General features: G+C 49.0%; 1 protein-coding gene across 1 annotated transcript in view; it reads left to right on the top strand.

Annotated features, from left to right (window-relative positions):
* Positions 1 to 19,756, top strand: part of BICRA (BRD4 interacting chromatin remodeling complex associated protein) — a 162,831-nt gene extending 143,075 nt beyond the window's left edge. The window contains 6 exon segments of the mRNA XM_060257560.1: positions 4,529 to 4,654; positions 6,512 to 6,573; positions 7,343 to 7,491; positions 9,700 to 9,794; positions 11,295 to 11,397; positions 17,018 to 19,756. Of these exon segments, the coding sequence (XP_060113543.1) occupies positions 4,529 to 4,654; positions 6,512 to 6,573; positions 7,343 to 7,491; positions 9,700 to 9,794; positions 11,295 to 11,397; positions 17,018 to 18,258 (1,776 nt within the window). The 3' untranslated portion in view covers positions 18,259 to 19,756.
* The last annotated feature ends 536 nt before the right edge of the window (positions 19,757 to 20,292 follow it).

Below are 20,292 nucleotides of genomic sequence, written 5' to 3'. Positions count from 1 at the left end.
CATGGTGAAATTTTTATAACAGTTTCTGGGAAAAGAGCTTGTATGCATGAACAGTGAGTGAGTGTACTGTGACCTTGGACCTTTGGAAGTGTGGCCTTTGGGCAGCTGCTTAGGCCACTGCAAGGTGGAGGAAGCCAAATCTAAGAACATAAGAGAAGCCATGTTGGATCAGGCCAGTGGCTCATCCAGTCCAACACTCTGTGTCACACAGTGGCCAAAACCCAGGGGCCATCAGGTGGGTCCACCAGTGGGCTAGAAGCCCTCCCACTGTGCTTCGCACCAAGAATACAGAGCATCACTTTCCCAGACATAAGAACATAAGAAAAGCTATGTTGGATCAGGCCAGTGGCCCATCCAGTCCAACGCTCAGTGGCCAAAAAAACCCAAGTTGCCATCAGGAGGTCCATCAATGGGGCCAGGACTACTAGAAGCCCTCCCACTGTGCCCCCCACCCCAAGCACCAAGAATACAGAGCATAACTGCCCCAGACAGAGAGTTCAAGCAATACGCTGTGGCTAATAGCCACTGATGGACCTCTGCTTCATATGTTTATCCAATCTGTGCCATTTCTTGTGCACCTTCCCTGGAAGCTGGTCAGAGAAGGAACAGTGGTCCAAAAGGAGATGGGGCAGAGTCATTTAGGCAGTTCTAGTTACTGCAGTACATCACTTTATACAAGGTTCTTTTCTGATTTACCATGATTTTCCCCCTAAGTCATGAAACTCAGTAGAGTGGATGTCCTCAGGGGGCTTACAGTTAAAATTAACTGCCTAGTTTAAATTTACAGAACTAATCTAAAAGTCTGCAGTAGGGATATGTGAAAAAATAAATAAAAGGAGGAGGAGGTCAAACAGAGCCATCTGTCATCCAAGAAACTTGAGTTAGATTATTTAGTATCTGAATTAAAGCTACTTATATTAGGAGATATTAGGAAGTCCTTCTTCATCCAAAGGGTGATTAACATGTGGAATTCAATGCCACAGGAGGTGGTGGCGGCTACAGGCATAGACAGTTTCAAGAGGGGATTGGATAGACATATGGAGCAGAGGTCCATCAGTGGCTATTTGCCACAGCGTATTGTTGGAACTGTCTGGGGCAGTGATGCTCTGTATTCTTGGTGCTTGGTCGGGGGGAGCACAGTGGAAGGGCTTCTGGCCCCACTGGTGGACCTCTTGATGGCAATTGCGGGTTTTTTGGTCACTGTGTGACACAGAGTGTGGACTGTATGGGCCATTGGCCTGATCCAACATGGCTTCTCTTAGGTTCTTATGAGATCAGTAGATGTTAAAGTTTAGTTGGGAAACACGTTTATGGGATCGTTTCAGAGGGCAGCCGTGGTGATCTGCAGCACAACACTTAGATTTGACTCCAGTAGCACCTGAGAGACCCAACAAGATTTTCAGGGAGCTTTTGAGAGCCAGTTTGGCGTAGTGGTTAAGTGTGCGGACTCTTATCTGAGAGAACCGGGTTTGATTCCCTTCTCCTCCACTTGCAGCTGCTGGAATGGCCTTGGGTCAGCCATAGATCTTGTAGGTGTTGTCCTTTAAAGGGTAGCTGCTGTGAGAGCCCTCTCAGCCCCACCCACCTCACAGGGTGTCTGTTGTGGGGGAGAAGATAAAGGAGATTGTAAGCCGCTCTGAGTCTCTGATTCAGAGAGAAGGGTGGGGTATAAATCTGCAGGCTTCTTCTTCTTGACTATCAAAAACTTATACCCTGGAAATGACTAGAATGATTAAAGGTTTGGAACACTTTCCCTATGAAGAAAGGTTAAAAGGCTTGGGGCTCTTTAGCTTGGAGAAACGGCGACTGTGGGTTGTCATGATAGAGGTTTATAAGATTATGCACAGGATGGAGAAAGTAGAGAAAGAAGTAATTTTCTCCCTTGCTCACAATACAAGAACTCGTGGGCATTCAATGAAATTGCTGAGCAGTCAGGTTAAAACGGATAAAAGGAAGTACCGTATTTTTCGGACCATAAGACGCACTTCCCCCCCCCCCAAAAAAAAGTGGGGGGGAAAGTGTGTGCGTCTTATGGAGTGAAGGGACGATAGGACGTACCTTCCTCCGGGGGGGGGGGGAGGCGATCCGCTGCCTCCGCCTCTGATCCCAGCACTTCCCCCATGCCTGTCTGCCTGGCTCCAGCTCTGACGCTTACAGCAAGCGCTAGGATCGCTCCCTCTGATCCCGGCACTTGCTTTAAGTATCAGAGCTGGAGCCAGGCAGACAGGCACGGAGGAAGCACACTGCCCCCTCCGCAGCCAGCGCTCGTGAAGCACTGGGTTTGCGGTGGGGGCAGCGTGGTGCGATCCCAGAGCTTGCTGGAAGCAGAGCTGGAGCCAGGCAGGCAGGCGCGGGGGAAGCGCCGGGATCGGAGGCGGAGGCAGCAGATAGCCCCCCGGGAGGAAGGTGCGTCCTATGGTCCGGAGCGTCTTATGGACCGAAAAATACGGTACTTCTTCACCCAAAGGGTGATTAACAAGTGGAATTCACTGCCACAGGAGGTGGCGGCGGCTGCAAGCTTCAAGAGGGGATTGGAAAAGCATCTGGAGCAGAAGTCCACCAGTGGCTATTAGCCACAGTATGTATATATATATGTGTGTGTGTGTGTGTATACACACACACAAACACATATATTGGCCGCTGTGTGACAGAGTGTTGGACTGGATGGGCCATTGGCCTGATCCAACATGGCTTCTCTTATGTTCTTATGTGACTCAGAGTGTTGGACTGGATGGGCCATTGGCCTGACCCAACATGGCTTCTCTTATGCTCTTATGAAATCTCTTTGGTCTTTAAGGTGCCACTGGACTTGACTCTAAATGTTTATGAGGAGTAGCTCCACTCACACACACTCACACACACAAGCACCCCTGCCCTACATAGCTGGGATGAAATCCTCAGAGACTGCATCTCTGATGCTTCCCCAGTTTCAGGCAGGTAGGAGAAAGAGCCCCCCCTTCTAGAAGGGATTAAAATGTTCACCAGCAGGGAAATGTGACCTGGTCTGTGAAAGAGCTTTTCCCTCCGCTCCCAGCATCCTCAAGTGGAGGAAAGGTCTCTTCCTTTGACGAAGAATGAGAGTGAATGGGTGAGGGGAAACTGACTCCTGCCCTCTCCCGTGCCTGAACCGGGCTGCAGTCCATTTCTTCCAGCCTTTTCCTCCCCACCCAGGTGACTTTGTGCTTCTGCAATGCAACCAGATATGTGGATGAAGCAGCATTAGTTCCCCTTGCAGGTGCGTTCCATCCTGCGCTGGACACTGATGAGCAGGGTCATGCCTACAGAACATGTCCACAACTGCAGTGCTTTAAACCGGGTCCCCAACCACCGGGCTGCAGACTGGTCCCGGTCCGTGGCCTGCTAGCAACCAGACCGTGGAGCAAGGCAGAGGTGCCACACCGCCCCCACCCATCTGGGACCCAGGTGGACGAAAGAGGCAGTGCGGCCTCACTCCAAAGCCGTCTCCCCTTGGAGCAAGGCCACACCGCCTCTTTTGTCCGCCCGGGTCAGCGGCCTTAGCCTATCCCTCATTTATAGACCTTTCAAGGAGAGTGAGGAGAGGCGGATTGGTCTTCTGCTGCCTGGCACCTAGTGGGGAAGCAGCAGAAACAGCCCCAGTCTCCCCCCATTAAAGACCCCCATGAGGGGCAGAGACTGGGCACGGGGGGTGGGGGCAGTCTGGGATGGCAAGAACCCCAGTGCCACCCACGCACCCCCGGGTCCGTGGAAGAATTGTCTTCCACAAAACTGGTCCCTGGTGCCAAAATATTGGGAGCCACTGCTTTTAAAGCCACTGCTTTAAAAAAAGGATGTCTGAGAGATCTCAGGTCGTGAATCAGCAGTTCTCTCGCACACAGAGACGATCTGATCTTTTGTTATTGCTAATCCCTGTTCCAGCTCCCAAGTGCCTGTGTTCTTTTACCGCCCCCTCCCCTCTCCCCCCGGAAAATGAAACCGGACGGTGAGGTGACAGAATAAACAGTCACATCAGAAAAGTTTGAGTGCACCCAGATCATTCTGCTTTGTTTTTAAGCAATTGCGGTATTTGTACCCAGTTAATGTTCAGAGCCCCGTGGTGCGGAGTGTTAAAGTTGCAGTACTGCAGTTGGAGCCCTCTGCTCATGACCTGAGTTCGATCCTGGCTGAAGCTGGATTCAGGTAGCCGGCTCCAGGTTGACTCAGCCTTCCATCCTTCCGAGGTCGGTCAAAGGAGTCCCCAGCTTGCTGGGGAGAAAGTGTAGATGACTGGGGAAGGCAATGACAAACCACCCTATAAAAAAGTCTGCCGTGAAAACGTTGCAAAAGCAACGTCACCCCAGAGTCAGAAACGACTGGTTCTTGCACAGGGGACGACCTTTTTACCTTTTTAATGTTCAGATATCATATCTTGATTAGTAGGTTGCCAGCCTCGTACCCCTGCATCTGCAGCGGTAGTGGCAGTCAGCGAGTGTGGATTCCCTGCTATCTGTATTGCTGGCTGTTTCCTTCCTTCGTTGTGTGTAAACGGGCTTCCTTGCTTCTTTGGCAGACCAAACCTGGAGTTATCAGCTCCGTGCCTGGCCTGAACCTCGGGAAAGGGCCCCTGCAGCTCCAGGTTCTTGGGAAGAGCTTGCCACAGCTCCTGCCTTCAGCATCGGCCCCGATCCAACAGCAGGTGAGGAGGGCGCGCTTGCAGGCAGACTCGTTTACTCAGATATTTGTGTTAAGTTTTTCGAAATTCCTGTGACGGATGGCACTGGAGAAAAAGAGAAGGTGTAGTGAAAGTTATTTTGAATACAGTGGTTCCTAATGTAGTTACGCAAGGAGACAGATCTCCTTGTGTACCGGAAGGAGACATCTGGTGTGTCGGTTCAAAAGAAGAGTTCTTCCCTACAAGGAAGATTTTATTGTGTGTGTTTTACCACAAAAAGGAACATTTGTATCAGGGGTCGCTTTGTAGACAAATAGGTGGTGGAGCTCATCCAGGGATTGTTATGCAGCTGCACCTACTATTCAATGGACAAGGAGGTGAAACTTTCAGAAGGAGGAAGTGGAATTCTCAGAAAGGTTCAGGAGTTGTGCTCCTGTGAGCTCCCACTGAATTTGAGGCCTTATTTGTATTAAAGGTAATTTTAGTTGCACCCCTTTCTAAGCTTTACCTGTATCTTTTCCTAAAGAATTATTTGACAGGTTTGCCCACTTAGGCCTGATAAGTTTTCCTCCAGGCACCATTATATTATTTTTTTAATGTGTATTTTTTAGTTATTTTCGTAGTAGTTTGCCAAAATATACTACAGGCTTTTGGCACACACAACATGTTCTAATATGGTCTATTGTTCTGCAAAAAATATAGCCATAATCAGGGCTCCGTTTCTAGCAGGAGCTCCTCTGCATATTAGGCCACGCCCCCCCCCCGATGTAGCCAATGCTCCAAGAGCTTAGAGGGCTCTTCGTACAGGGCCTACTGTCAGCTCCAAGAGGATTGGCTACATCAGGGGAGCGTGGCCTAATATGCAGAGGAGCTCCTGCTAGAAAAAGAACCCTGGCTGTAATATTAATGGTGGCTTGATGTGCATGCTTAGCATTTCCAAAATTCATCCCGCCCCCTGCAAAAATGTTAAATATGGTGGATCCTGCAGGACTGTTCCACTAGCAGCTGCGCTGTCCCCAGGAGGAAGATACTTTCTGCTGTTGCATTGGAGGAACAGATCATAGTTGCCATTCTCATATACTTGCATCGAGTAAATCAGTTTTTAATCAATTCTTAACTTTCCAAACCGGTAGCAACAAATCATTTTATCGTTGGAACTTTCCGACTTTCCCACCTACCTCAATTCTTGCTGATTAATATTGGATTTGGATTGGATTTATTGGATATTGGATTTATATCCTGCCCTACACATGGGAGTCTCAGAGCAGCTCACAATCTCCTTTACCACCACCCCCCCCCAACAGACACCGTGTGAGGTGGGTGGGGCTGAGAGAGCTCTCACAGCAGCTGCCTTTTCAAGGACAACTCCTGCAAGAGCTATGGCGGACCCAAGGCCATTCCAGCAGCTGCAAGTGGAGGAGTGGAGAATCAAACCCAGTTCTCCCAGATAAGAGTCTGCCCTTTCAAGAACAACCTCTGCCAGAGCTACGGCTGACCCAAGGCCATTCCAGCAGCTGCAAGTGGAGGAGTGGGGAATCAAATCCGGTTCTCCCAAATAAGAGTCTGTCCTTTCAAGAACAACCTCTGCCAGAGCTACGGCTGACCCAAGGCCATTCCAGCAGCTGCAAGTGGAGGAGTGGGGAATCAAACCCGGTTCTCCCAGATAAGAGTCCGCGCACTTCACCACCACACCAAACTAATTGATGCAGTCACTGACCACTTTAATGCCAGCAGCTCACAAAGTAGAATTTTTGCTCACAAACCTCTGCAGCTTGGCGGGAACATTGGCCATAAGACAATCTAATGTTTTTTGTTTCCTCTCTTTCTCTCTGCCCACTTCTTTTGTTCCTTCCTTTCTTGCTTGCTTCCTGCCCTCCCCAGTATGATAGCAAGCTCGGAAACATGAAAAAGCCTCCCATGCTACAGCCCAGCAAGGAAGCTTGGTAAGTGTACACGAAAGCCTCCAAAAATGCATGTGCAGGCAGTCCTAAGGGCAAAATGGCACTGGCTGGCATGTCAAAATCCTGCCCCATATCAGCCAGCCCCATTCTATTTGCCGTGGCTGAAGGCTTCTCAGGGTTTGCGGTCTGCAAAAGGAGGGTGTAGATAGGAGTAGACAAATGCTTTCTACCAAAGGTGGGGTGTGCGGGTGGAGATATGGACTGGGGAGGCCATATTTGCAAAATTAGTTTTTCCCCACATGCTGTGCTGCTCTTTGGAGCAGTTTTAGATTAGAATTTAGGAGCACACCGCTGTGCTAAGCAGGGTTAACACGTTTTCGCTCAAGAACGTATTTGCAGCAAGGTGGAGGCATACATGGGATTGGAGAGTGAAGACAGAGAGCAGCTATGGCTTGTTTTTCAGCCCCGTGGCGCAGAGCGGTAAAGCTGCAGTCCTAAGCTCTGCTCACGACCTGAGTTCGATCCCCGGCGGAAGCTGGGTTTTCAGGTAGCCGGCTCGAGGATGACTCAGCCTTCCATCCTTCCGAGGTCGGTCAAAGGAGTCCCCAGCTTGCTGGGGGGGAAGCGTAGATGACTGGGGAAGGCAATGGCAAACCACCCCGTCAAAAGGTCTGCCGTGAAAACGTCGTGATGCGATGTAACCCCAGAGTCAGAAACGGCTGGTGCTTGCACAGGGGACTACCTTGGCCTTTACCTTTACCTGACTAGCTCCCTGAACCTAACTGCTGGTGCCTTTCTCTGCTGCCTTCAGTTTCTTGGAACAGCTGCATAAACACCAGGGGGCAGTGCTGCACCCAGATTACAAAACCTCGTTTCGGTCGTTTGAAGATGCCTTGCAGAGGCTCCTCCCCTACCACGTCTACCAGGGAACGCTCCCTTCTCCTCACGACTACCGAAAAGGTGAGTTTGTCTGGGACTCCCCACCCCGCTGGCGTCAGATGCGAAAGAATCATATTACTTTTGCTGTCGTCTGCGCCAAGGTAATGGAGATACCTGGTATTTATTTTCTGACGTGCTCAGATAGCTTCACGTACATTACAGGTGAAATTGATTAGCAAACCCGATACTTTGCGTTTGAACTAGAACCGATTTTTTTTTCTCCTTACAAAGTAGTAATGTTGAGACTCAGGGCTTTATTTGTAGCACCCGTGATGTAGCCAATTCTCCAAGAGCTTACCAAGGCTCTTCATACGGGGCCTACTGTAAGCTCCAGGAGGACTGGCTACATCAGGGGCGGCGTGTGACCTAATATGCAAAGGAGTTCCTGCTACAAAAAAAGCCCTATTGAGACTTAAGGAGGACCATCTTTCTAATAATACAAATTGCTGAGAATAGGGTTGCCAAATCCAACTCAAGAAATATCTGGGAACTTAGGGGATGGGGCCAGGAGACTTAGGGGGTGGAGTCAGAAGACACTGGGGGTGGAGCCAGGAGCAAGGTTGTAACAAGATAATTGAACTCCAAAGGGAGTTCTGGCCATCACATTTAAAGGGACCGCACACCTTTTTAAATGCCTTCTCCTCACTGGAAATAATGAAGGATAGGGGCACCTTCTTTGGGGGCTCATAGAACTGGACCCCCTGGTCCAATCTTTGTTAAACTTGGGGGGCGTTTTGCAGAGAGGCACCAGATGCTATGATGCAAATTTGGTGCTTCTACCTCAAAAAACAGAACCCCCCCCCGAGCCCCAGATACCCACAGATCAATTCTCCATTGTTCCCTATGGGAATCGGTCTCCATAGGGAATAATGGAGTGCCTAGCAGACATCCCCCCCCCCCCCCGCTTTGTGAGGACTCTGAAGCGGGGGGAGGGCCTCCAAACCGGGGGATCCCCTGCCCCCACCTGGGGATTGGCAACCCTAGCTGAGAATCAGGTGCTTCCTGGTGCGCAGCAGGAATTCGGGGTTGGGTGGGATCCACTCTGGTGGGGTTCCGGTTGGATTCTTATCTGTTTAGGTTATCATTTCACTGCAGATGCTGATTTTGTGCCCCGAAGCGTTTCTCCTCTGCTCTAGTGTAGCCGATCAGCATTGTACCTCTGCATCCTGATCCCCTCTTTGCCACACCCCTTCCCCCTGGGATATAAGGACCCAGGGCCACCATTGCAGTTTGTGCCTGATGAAGGGAACTTTGGCTGTCGAGAGCTTTTTACCCTCAAAAGCCTTTTGGTCTTTAAGGTGCCACCGGACTCGAATCTAGCTGTTCCGGTTGGGCCCTGCATGCTACAGTGGGCTGCGCCTTCCCTCTTTCGCTTTCTTTGCCTTTTGTGTAGAGCAAAGTGAAAAGCAAAGCTCACGGCCAATCGCTGCAAAAAGTTTTCTATATCTACAAATGTCAAAGTGCTCGTAGATGCTATTAATTCGTGCTCGTAGGCTTGTATACTGCGCAGCAGTTATAATTTACAAAAATGCAGCCTTGAAGAAATATTATTTTTTGAAAAGCCAAAGCTTCAAATGCCCCAAGAACTTCTCCATTCAAAAGAGCACAGCTCAGTCTTCTTAGCTCAGCGTAGAGGTGTAGCCCAGTCTCGATGTCGATGGAAAAGCGCAACAGCAGACCGATATCCACACCTGTTTCCCAGCAAGCTTCCTCGGCTAAGAAGACTGAGCCGTGCTCTTTTGAATGGATAAGTTCTTGGGACATTTGAAGCTTTGGCTTTTTTAAAAACAATATTTCTTTGAGTCTGCCTTTTTGTCAATTGTAACTGTTGTACAGCATACAAGCCTATGAGCATGAATGTTTAGTATCTGTGAGCACTTTGATATTTGTAAATATAGAAAACTTTTTCAGCGATTGACCGTGAGCGTTGCTTTTCACTTTAATCCATTTACACGGTTCACTCTAGTGTAGGTGTTTTTGCATAGGGTGAGCAGTTGATGAACTAAGCCCCTAAGATTTCGTGCCCTGATCAACAGGTCTGTCTTTTTAGCTGCCAGAAGACTGTTTGCCGCAGACTGACAACGGCTGCCCTTGTGAAAGCACTGGCCTTTGTGCATTACAAGCACCTTTCGAGTAACTCGTAGGCCTTCCCTTGCAGCACTTCCCGCCTGCAGGAGGCAAGCATATAACCTTTTCATTCCTTCATTCCCCCATTGCCCTCCTTTCTAGTAGATGAAGAGTTTGAAATGGTGTCCGCGCAACTACTAAAACGCACTCAAGCCATGTTGAACAAATACCGCCTTCTGCTCTTGGAGGAGTCCCGGGTAAGCTCCTCTTCCTTCTTAAACAATTTGTCAGCTGTTCCTCTGCTTGAGTGATGAGCGTTTACTCAGCCAGTTCATTTGCCAACAGGCCAAAAGAAACTTCGCCCTTGAAGTGTATGTAATAGCGGCCTGTCATGATGTAATGGTGGACTTCTGGGTTTTGCTCGTCTCTTGTGATTGGATATGAATGCAAGCAGGGCTTTTTTTAAATAGCAGGAACTCCTTTGCATATTAGGCCACACCCCACTGATGTAGCCAATCCTCCAAGAGCTTCTAGGGCTCTCCTGACGGGGCCTGCGGTAAGCTCTTGGAGGATTGGCTACATCAGGGGTGTGTGGCCTAAAATGCAAAGGAGCTCCCGCTAGAATTCCAAGGCTCTTTTTTGTAAGCTCTTGAAGGATTGGCTACATCAGTGGGGTGTGGCCTAATATGCAAAGGAGTTCCTGCTACAGAAAAAGGCCTGGATGCTAGTGGTTTTGTGATGAGACAGGGTTGTGTAGGGCAGCTCAAGTGCCACCACCCCCCCCCAACTTTCTGATTTTGCTCCAGAGAAACCCAGGTTCTGTGTCTTCGTGCCAGTTAGCCTTTTAATCCACTACTGCCTACCACATTCGCACGCAGCGCATTATCTGCTGGTTAGACTGCTGCTTTGTCTGAGTCCTTTTCAGTAAGGACAAACGAAGAATTGAAAATTCCCATTGGGAAGTGGGAGGAGGCCGTTTTCCGTACACGAGAGCTACACCAGCGGCTTGCGAAGAAGCCGTTTCAGAGATGAATGGAATCTACCTTGAGTGTGCTGCCTCCTTTCAACCGGACTCTGACATTTGGAATTCCCTAATCTTCCCTGTTAAAACTTAATAAAACTTGTTTATACCTCTGACGTTTGGAATTCGGGGGGCTCCAGTGTATAAACAAAAGGAATTTTAAAAGGGTGAATGCTCACCCTCAGTTTCCCCCTCCCAGTTTTTTACTCAGTTAATGTAGGACCATTTCATTCATCCTTACTGTATACGCGGTGCCAGCAATGTACATACTGTATGGAGCGGGAACGGCAAGACTTGCTTAATGTAAGAGCCACATCGAATCAACGTCAAACGTTTGAGAGCCGTGAGATGCGGACATCAGACGTTCGAGAGCCACCAGACAGGAAGGGAGGGAGGCAAACAGATGGGAGGAGGGAGGGAAAGGTAGAAAGAAAAGCAACTTTAAGTGCATTTTGCAAGCCGCCAGCCTGGGTTGGCTTGGAGAAGTGTTTTAAAGAGGAAAATGCTTTTTCCAAGTTGGCCGACAGGGAGGTGAGGGCTTTGAGAGCCACACGGTGGGCCACCCCTGGTACAGAGCTTTACAGTTTCCTCAAGAATGGAGGAGCTGACAAAAGGAATGAGGAAATTACAAGGGGAAGGGAAACCGAGGCTCAGGTTGGTTCACTTTAAATTTGGTCCTTGTCCTTGATTTTCTGTTTTGCCTGCCATTCACCAATACTCTGTTCTCCATTGGCAGAGAGTCAGTCCTTCAGCAGAGATGGTAATGATTGACCGGATGTTCATACAGGAAGAAAAGACCACTTTAGCCCTTGATAAACAGCTAGCAAAGGAGAAGCCAGGTAAGAGAGACTTTATTCCTGTTTCTTTGAATAGCTCGCTCATTACATTGCTTATGCGTTTTTACCTCTGCAAGAGGTAAAAACAGTGAAAAACGTTTGACTGTGTGCTTGAGTGCAGGTTTATCTGCATCTGAGCTGCTCCCAGACTTCTCATTTCAGAAGCATGTATCTCTTGGGCTCTCTTGGGCTCCCCGGCTGCCCATCTTGCCTCTACCAGGACCAGGGCTGTTTTGGTCCTGGCCCCCCGACCTAGTGGAATCAGCTCCCTACAGAGATCCAGGCCCTACCTGGCTTGTTAGCCTTTCGTAGGGCCTGTAAAACGGAGCTATTCCGCAAGGCTTTTGGATGAGGCAGCGGGCGTCCATTTGTTAGATCGGTCGGCCTCCCCTGCTGTACCATCATGTCGTACCATTGTCAGTGCCGAAAAAATTATGCTATTAATACAGCATTGCTATTTCATCATTGCTCGGACTTCAGTTGCTGATGGGGGCCAGTGAGTTATGTAACATAATGCATGGTATGTAAAGTGCTGGTTTATTTATTTATTTATTTATTACTTTACATTTATATCCCGCCCTCTCCGCAAGCGGACTCAGGGCGGCTTACAGTATCATAAAAACAGTCAATTCCATAAAACATATAAAACCATAAAACATTTATCAAGTTAAAAACTAGTACGCTATCTCAGTCTAGTCTGGCGGTATTGGGGTCTGACTATGACCGCCAGCTTCTGTAGGATGTCCGGTGGCAGCCCATTTTCAGTCAACCAGAAAAGCCTGCCTAAACAGTTCGGTCTTACAGGCCCTGCGGAACGCCGACAAATCCCGCAGGGCCCTTATAGCTTCTGGGAGGGTGTTCCAGAGTTCTGGTGCTGCTACCGAGAAGGCCCTAGATCTTGTTGCGGATAGCCTGGCTTCTTTTGGGCCAGGGGCAGACAGCAGATTTTTTGTCCCTGATCGCAGTGCTCTCTGGGGGATATATGGGGAAAGGCGGTCCCGTAGATAGGCAGGTCCCCATGGTTAATGCTGTTACTGATTTAATTACGATTTTAATTGTTTGTTTTATTATTATATATTTGATGTACTGCGCTCTGAGTCCCCATGTGGGAATGGGTGGAATATAAATTAAAAAATAATAAATAATAATAAAAAACAGCCCAAGTGTGAAGTGTAGGGGTTAGAAAGGTCTCATTGAGCAGGGGATTGGAGAAACTGGAGCGCAGTAACGGTTAGAGCAGGGGTGGTTGGCTGGAGGCCCACAGAGCAAATTTATGTGTCTCCCGTCACCCTAGAGGTTTAATTCTGTGCTTTCTTGACTCCCCCTCCCCAAGAGTTTGGTGTAGTGGTTAAGTGTGCGGACTCTTACCTGGGAGAACTGGGTTTGATTCCCCACTCCTCCACTTGCACCTGCTAGCATGACCTTGGGTCAGCCATAGCTCTGGCAGAGGTTGTCCTTGAAAGGGCAGCTGCTGTGAGAGCCGTCTCCAGCCCCACCCACCTCACAGGGTGTCTGTTGTGGGGGAGGAAGGGAAAGGAGATTGTGAGCCGCTCTGAGACTCTTCGGAGTGGAGGGCGGGAATAAATCCAATATCATCATCGAGTTAGGCCTGTAAGGTTTCCAGCCTTGTTTGGTGTAGGTATTACTGCTTTGCTGTCTCACATGGATTCTTTAAAACCAGAGGGCCATTGGTCTGACTGGCCATCTTCTTCCTGAGGCAGGAGTGGTGATGATTGTTATCTGCCCTTCCCCAATGGGCTCAGGGCAGCACACAACATAATTAAATATACCATTCCTATTCAGCAGCAGTTGTCCTCTCCACCTTCCATTCATAAGAACATAAGAGAAGCGATGTTGGATCAGGCCAATGGCCCATCCAGTCCAACACTCTGTGTCACACAGTGGCCAAAATAACCAGGCACCATCAGGAGATTCATCAGTGGGGTCAGGACACTTAAGAACATAAGAGAAGTCATGTTGGATCAGGCCAATGGCCAATCCAGTCCAACACTCTGTGTCACACAGTGGCCAAAAAAACTCCAGGTGCCATCAGGAGGTCCATCAGTGGGGCCAGGACACTAAGAACATAAGGGAAGTCATGTTGGATCAGGCCAATGACCCATTCAGTCCAACACTCTGTGTCACATAATGGCCAAAAAACTCAAGTGCCATCAGGAGGTCCTCCATTGGGGCCAAGACCCTAGAAGCCCTCACCCTGTTGCCCCTCCCCAAGCACCAAGAATACAGAGCATCACTGCCCCATACAGGACACTAAGAACATAAGAGCATAAGAGAAGCCATGTTGGATCAGGCCAATGGCCCATCCAGCCCAACACGCTGTGTCGCACAGTGGCCAAAAAACACCCAGCTGCCATCAGGAGGTCCATCAGTGGGACCAGGACACTAAGAACATAAGAGAAGCCATGTTGGATCAGGCCAATGGCCCATCCAGTCCAACACTTTGGGTCACACAGGGGCCAAAAAAAACCCCACGTGCCATCAGGAGGTCCATCTTTGGGGCCTCCTATGTTCGTACAGATGACATGATATTGTTCAGGGTGGTGAGAACCAGAGAGGATTGTGAGGAACTCCAAAGGGAACTGTTGAGGCTGGGTGGGTGGGCGTCAACGTGGCAGATGAGGTTCAGTGCGGCCAAGTGCAAAGTAATGCACATTGGGGCCAAGAATCCCAGCTACAAATACAAGTTGATGGGGAGTGAACTGGCAGAGACTAACCAAGAGAGAGATCTTGGGGTCATGGTAGATAACTCACTGAAAATGTCGAGACAGTGTGCGATTGCAATAAAAAAGGCCAACGCCATGCTGGGAATTATTAGGAAGGGAATTAAAAACAAATCAGCCAGTATCATAATGCCCCTGTATAAATCGATGGTGCGGTCTCATTTGGAATACTGTGTGCAATTCTGGTCACCGCACCTCAAAAAGGATATAGCATTGGAAGGTGCAGAAAAGGGCAACTAGAATGATTAAAGGTTTGGAACACTTTCCCTATGAAGAAAGGTTAAAACACTTGGGGCTCTTTAGCTTAGAGAAACGTCGACTGCGGGGTGACATGATAGAGGTTTACAAGATTATGCATGGGATGGAGAAGGTAGAGAAAGAAGTAATTTTCTCCCTTTCTCACAATACAAGAACTCGTGGGCATTCAATGAAATTGCTGAGCAGTCGGGTTAGAATGGATAAAAGGAGGTACTTCTTCACCCAAAGGGTGATTAACATGTAGAATTCACTGCCACAGGAGGTGGAGGCAGCTACAAGCATAGCCAGCTTCTAGAGGGGGTTAGATAAAAATATGGAGCAGAGGTCCATCAGTGGCTATTAGCCACAATGTGTATATATATATATATGTGTGTGTGTGTGTGTGTATATATATAAATATAAATTTTTTGGCCACTGTGTGACACAGAGTGTTGGACTGGATGGGCCATTGGCCTGATCCAACATGGCTGTTCTTATGTTCATACGCCGGCACTAAAATTGTGGGAAGATTATCCTTCTGGATAAGATTACTGAATATAAACTTAGTAAGGGGAATACTTGGACCCATTCATACCTACGCCGTATGTGGGAAGCTTTCCTTCGACGGAACACATCTTGTTACAAAACGCTGACCCAGGAGGAGTATCTCTCATTAATGGCATCACACTGACCTTCCTCCCACTAAACGTTTTTGGGCATTGCATTGCAAGCATGTAGATTTGTTCATATCTCATTTTGCATTATATTTTTTTTGTGAATACTATATGTTTAACTTTTAACATTAGATTCATTGTAATTTTGAAATTTGGAACAAAATTAAATCTTCAAAAAAATACAGAGCAATTAAAAGCAGTAGGTAGACGAATGCTAATTTGTTAAAACGGCTTTAAAAACTTTGAGCAGTTCGCACTAGACCTTTAATCCTCGTTTAGACCTGTCTCCAAACTGACATTCTATACTAATAATAATAATAATAATAAATTTATTTTTGTATCCCGCCCTCCCCCGCCGAAGGCAGGCTCAGGGCGGCTAACACGACACGGTATATACCATGATAGTAAAATACGATATTACAACAACAATTAAGCAATTAAAACAAATAAAATTACATTCATAAGTCAACTTAAAATTAAATAGACAGTTAAACCATTGTGAATTATACAGTTCAGTGCTACAGTTCAAATATATCTAGGAAGGCTAGATGTCAACTATATCTAGGAAGGCTAGAATCAAAGAATCAGAGAAACCAACTCTGTAACTCGATGATTCTCTGGTTTTCGTGTAGAATGTCAGTTTGAGGACAGGGCTAAACCAGGATTAAAGGTCTAGCGCGAAATTGGTGGGTATCTTTAGAGAAGCACATTTGTTCCTTATCATAACTCTTAGGCTCAATGACTTCATTCGATGCATGTTCATGCTCTCCATTATCTGTGATGGTGTCCCTGCTGTGTAAAGCTAGCTTTATTTATAGCGATAGATAATCTGTGAGACAGGTTGGGTTGTTCTATTCACCAGTGTGTAGCTAGTGACTCATAAGACTGGAGGAGTCAGGTGACCAGGGGCGGAATTCTGGTAGGAGCTCCTTTGCATATCAAGCCGCACACCCCTGATGTAGCCAATCCCCCAAGAGCTTCCTAAGGAGAGCCTTGGAATTCTAGCAGGAGCTCCTTTGCATATCAGGCTACACACCCCTGATGTAGCCAATCCTCCGAGAGCTTACAATTTATTTATTTATTTTGGGCATTTATAGTCCACCCTTTCCCACAGAGGGATTGAGGGCGGATTCCAACAAGCTAAAACAGTAAAATCAACAATAAAGCATCAGAATAGTTAAAACAATTAAGCCAATAAATTAAAATTAATTATTTCAGACGGCATGGATGGTTTGAACACATGGGGCGTAATTATCACGGGCAGCCTAAGTTGCCCTAAGATGTCAACAGTATTGGCCCCAATTGAAGTGGCAGTCATTGCTGGGAGGCTAGTTAGATGGTATAGTACAGGGGTGGCCAACGGTAGCTCTCCAGATGTTTTTTGCCAGCAACTCCCATCAGCCCCAGCCAGCATGGCCAATGGCTGGGGCTGATGGGAGTTGTAGGCAAAAAAAATCTGGAGAGCTACCGTTGGCCACCCCTGGGATATAGAGTGAGAACGCCCGCTTGCCTCAACCATAGACCTGGTGGAACAGCTCCGTTTTGCAGGCCCTCCGGAATAGTAACAAATCCAGGAGGGCCTGAATCTCTATAGGGAGCTGATTTCACCAGGTTGGGACCAGGGCTGAAAAAGCCCTGGCTGAGGCAAGGGATGGTCAGAAGATGTTGGCCGGCCGATCGTGATGGCCTTTGGGGCTCATATAGGGAGAGACGGTCCTGCCTTGTAAAAAAAAAAGCCTTGTAAGCTCTTGGAGGATTGTGTGTGGCCTAATATGCAAAAGAGCTCCTGCTAGAATTCCAAGGCTCCTCTTTGGAAGCTCTTGGGGGATTGGCTACATCAGGGGTGTGTGGCCTAATATGCAAAAGAGCTCCTGCTAGAATTCTAGCCCTGCAGGCGTCGCTGACCTCCTAGATCATAACTTGCTCAGCCTGCCGTTATCTAAACCGGTAATGCCTGCCCTTCTGTTGCAGATGAGTACGTCTCCTCGTCTTCACGCTCGCAGAGCTTCGCTTCTTCCCTGGCTCAGGGCTGCGTGTCCAGCAGCAGCAGCAGCAGCGCCACTTTGGCTTCTGAGAACCTGAAAGCCCCTCCGGTGCAGATGGCGACCCAGATCAACCCCACCAAGCTGGTCATCAAGCACAGCGGAGGCTCCCCTTCTGTCACGTGGGCGAAGGCTTCACCGTCGCTGGACGGCGACGACGACGCCCTGCCTTCCAGGAGCAAGCCGCCCATTAAAACCTACGAAGCCCGCAGTCGGATCGGCCTGAAGCTGAAGATCAAGCAGGAGGCGGGGCTCAGCAAAGTGGTGCACAACACAGCCTTGGACCCGGTCCATCAGACGCCACCCCCCGTGTGCACGGTGATCAAAACCGCCGACCAGCACTCATCGGCTTCGGCCGTCGCCGCCACTTCCACCACCACAATCACCACCTCCGCGGCAGGGCAAATGAACGGGACAGTTGACCACATCTCTGCAGCACCGACAGAGAAAAAACCCCTGGTGACCTATTGCAGGCTTCCTCTCCGCAAGACTTACCGGGAGAACGTGGACGCTTTCGTAGCAGACAAAGCCCCTGACGCTTGTGCGAAAGGGAGTACCCCGAAAGCAGATACGGTGCCAAGCACCCTCATCATCAAGCAAGATGGCGGCTCCAGGAGCGTCATCACCTCCCACAAAACTCACGAGAGCCCTTCCGGGGCGGTGGCGGAGAAGGGCAGGCTGGAGGAGAATACCAAGCATACTTTTTTCAGCCGGAGCGACGCCCGTTCCTTAGTGATGCAAGAGAGCCCCGCCCCTCCTAAGACCGACGATTCAACCAGTGGCCTTATGAAGGAACTAGCAGAGGTTGAGGACGAGTTTTATCACCGGATGATAAAGACTGAGCCCCCAGACCACGGCTCCGCCTCTGAACTCACATGGGAGGTTCCCCTGCCCCCGGCCAAACGTAGGAAATCGGAGTCCTTCGACGTCGACAACGCTAGCTTCTCCAGCGACAGCCCCCAGGACGACTCCCTCAATGAGCACCTGCAGAGCGCCATTGACAGCATCCTCAACTTGCAACAACCTCAGGCTGGGGGCCAGAACACCCGGACACCCTCTTCCTCGTACAACTCCTCCTCCTCCCCTTTCTCCTCCCCCGCCCACCGCACGGACACTTACCTTGCCCCTAATCACAACGGAGGCCTTGGAGCAAGGACGTTGAACAGATAACAGGAAACCCGAACCGAGCAGAGACTGTACAAAAAAGCGAGCCGAGGACCGAAGCTGTAGCAGCTTCCGCCGGCTGGGGGGGGGTGGGGAAACGGTTGGGAGCGAGGGTGCCACTTCCCGGAGAACCCAGTGGGTTGGGCCTGACACCAGAAGGAAAAAAAAGCTGGGGGGGAGGGGTCTAGGGTGGGAAGAGGATGTCCAAAAAAAAAAAGAAAGAAAAAGGTTTCATCCATTCAAGTGTTTCTACGATGGGTTTCGGTTGTTTGTAAAGTGCAAGCTCCGGCTGGACTTTTACAATACACTTGTCTCATCACATGCACCATTTAAAAAAAAAAAATGCAGCAATTGCGAAGCAGAGAGGCAAGTGGGAGGGGGTTGGATTTGGGGGGCCCATAGGTAGTGTTGGCTGTGTAATATTTAGATTCTGTAACAAAACTGCTAATTTGAATCTCTGAACGACGACGACGGTGACGATCGGGTTTTATTAAACCGCACGCACCCCCTCCCCCCAAATCCCACGAGCATCTTTAGGACATTTTAACAAAACCCAGGTTGGAAGCCGGTGGTGAGGCCAAAGGAATTGGAGGGCGGCGGGGGCGGGGGGGAGCGCCCTGAGGGAGTTGCCACAGGAGGTGGCTGTGTAATTGATTTATCCAATTACTTTTTTTAAGTTATTTGAAGTATAAAACGTCAGCTTTTTTTTTTTTTTACAAAAAAATAATTTCTGAACAAAATGAAAAAAAAAAGCGATACAAACACTAACGCTTACTAAAACAAAACAAAACAAACCCAAACGAGCGTGAGTTAAGTTTACAAGTAAACCTGTTTCAAAAAAAGGAAAACCCGGTCCCTTTTTGGACATGGGTTGGATCTGGTTCACACAGCAGCGATGGGCAGGACAAGGAAAGTTCTAGCAAGAAGGTACCGATTTGTCTCTCTCCTCCCCTTTTACAACCACGTCCACCTAAAGTCTTGACAGCGTGGCCAGAAAGAAATCTCTTCACGCTGCAATCAGACTCCAGAGAGCTGGGCAGTAGTCACACGTTGGGGGCCAGTGGGGGGGGGTTTGCCTTGGAAACCCAAGCAAGGGTTGGAAGTTAAGCATGTTCTCACTTGCTGTATTTTTTGTGTGCTTTTTTGACCCTTTGGACCTGGGCTTCTCCTCCGGCCCTCTCCCATGGCTTCAGTTTACTCACCTCGGCCTTTTCTGTTCTTTAACCCCACGGCTTCACAGCTCTCCTGACTTTTTATTTGCATGTGCCTCGGAGTCACTCTAGTATTTCCCTCTAGTCCCCTGCTCAGGTAGTTCAGTACATTTCACAGGTACGGTTCAGGGCAGTTGGGTTTTTTTCCCCTGACTTAGAGGCGTTCCCCCAGAGAAAAAGGATTTCCACGAACGACTAGCGTTAACATCTAAAGGGATTCTGCGGGCAAGTCGTGCATCAGTTGGCTGAGCCGTTTCCTCGGCCTGCCTTTTGTCTTGATCCACGGAAGAAAAGCAAAGGAAAAATTCGCGCACTACAGTTTTCAGCACAGGAGTGGCTTTTGGGATCATGCATGCGAACCCAACAGCTACTGCAGAACTCCACCCCGGCACGCATTGAGAGAGGGCACTGTTGGTCCCCTCTTTGCATCTTATCTGGGTCCTGAGAATGGGACCTCTTGTCACCATCTGCCCCTCACTGTGGTTGCCTCTGCAGATTCCCCCAGAGACGTTCTTCATTCTCTGATCTTTCCTCTCGCACGCCCAGGTTCCTTATCCCTGCGAGGCATTGTGACCCCATTTTCTCTTGTGCATCTTATGGGTGTTGTCCACGTCCTTGCTCTGTAGCGACGGGAGGCTGAACGCACCTGCCATCCACTGCTTTGAGGTGGCGTCCTGCAGCCTGCTCCAAAGAAAACAGGGTCATCTTCTCTTCCTCCACAGCCGGCCTGTGTGAGGTTAAAAGGGCTAAGACCTGCAAGCCAGGCAGAACAGGGACTTGTCAGCAGACAAGCGTCTTGTTGGTCAAATCATGTGCCAGCTTTTGTGTT

This window comes from Heteronotia binoei, chromosome 17 (assembly GCF_032191835.1).
Source record: "Heteronotia binoei isolate CCM8104 ecotype False Entrance Well chromosome 17, APGP_CSIRO_Hbin_v1, whole genome shotgun sequence".
Taxonomy (NCBI): Eukaryota; Metazoa; Chordata; class Lepidosauria; order Squamata; family Gekkonidae; genus Heteronotia; species Heteronotia binoei.
This window is presented reverse-complemented; position numbering and strand designations above follow the sequence as displayed.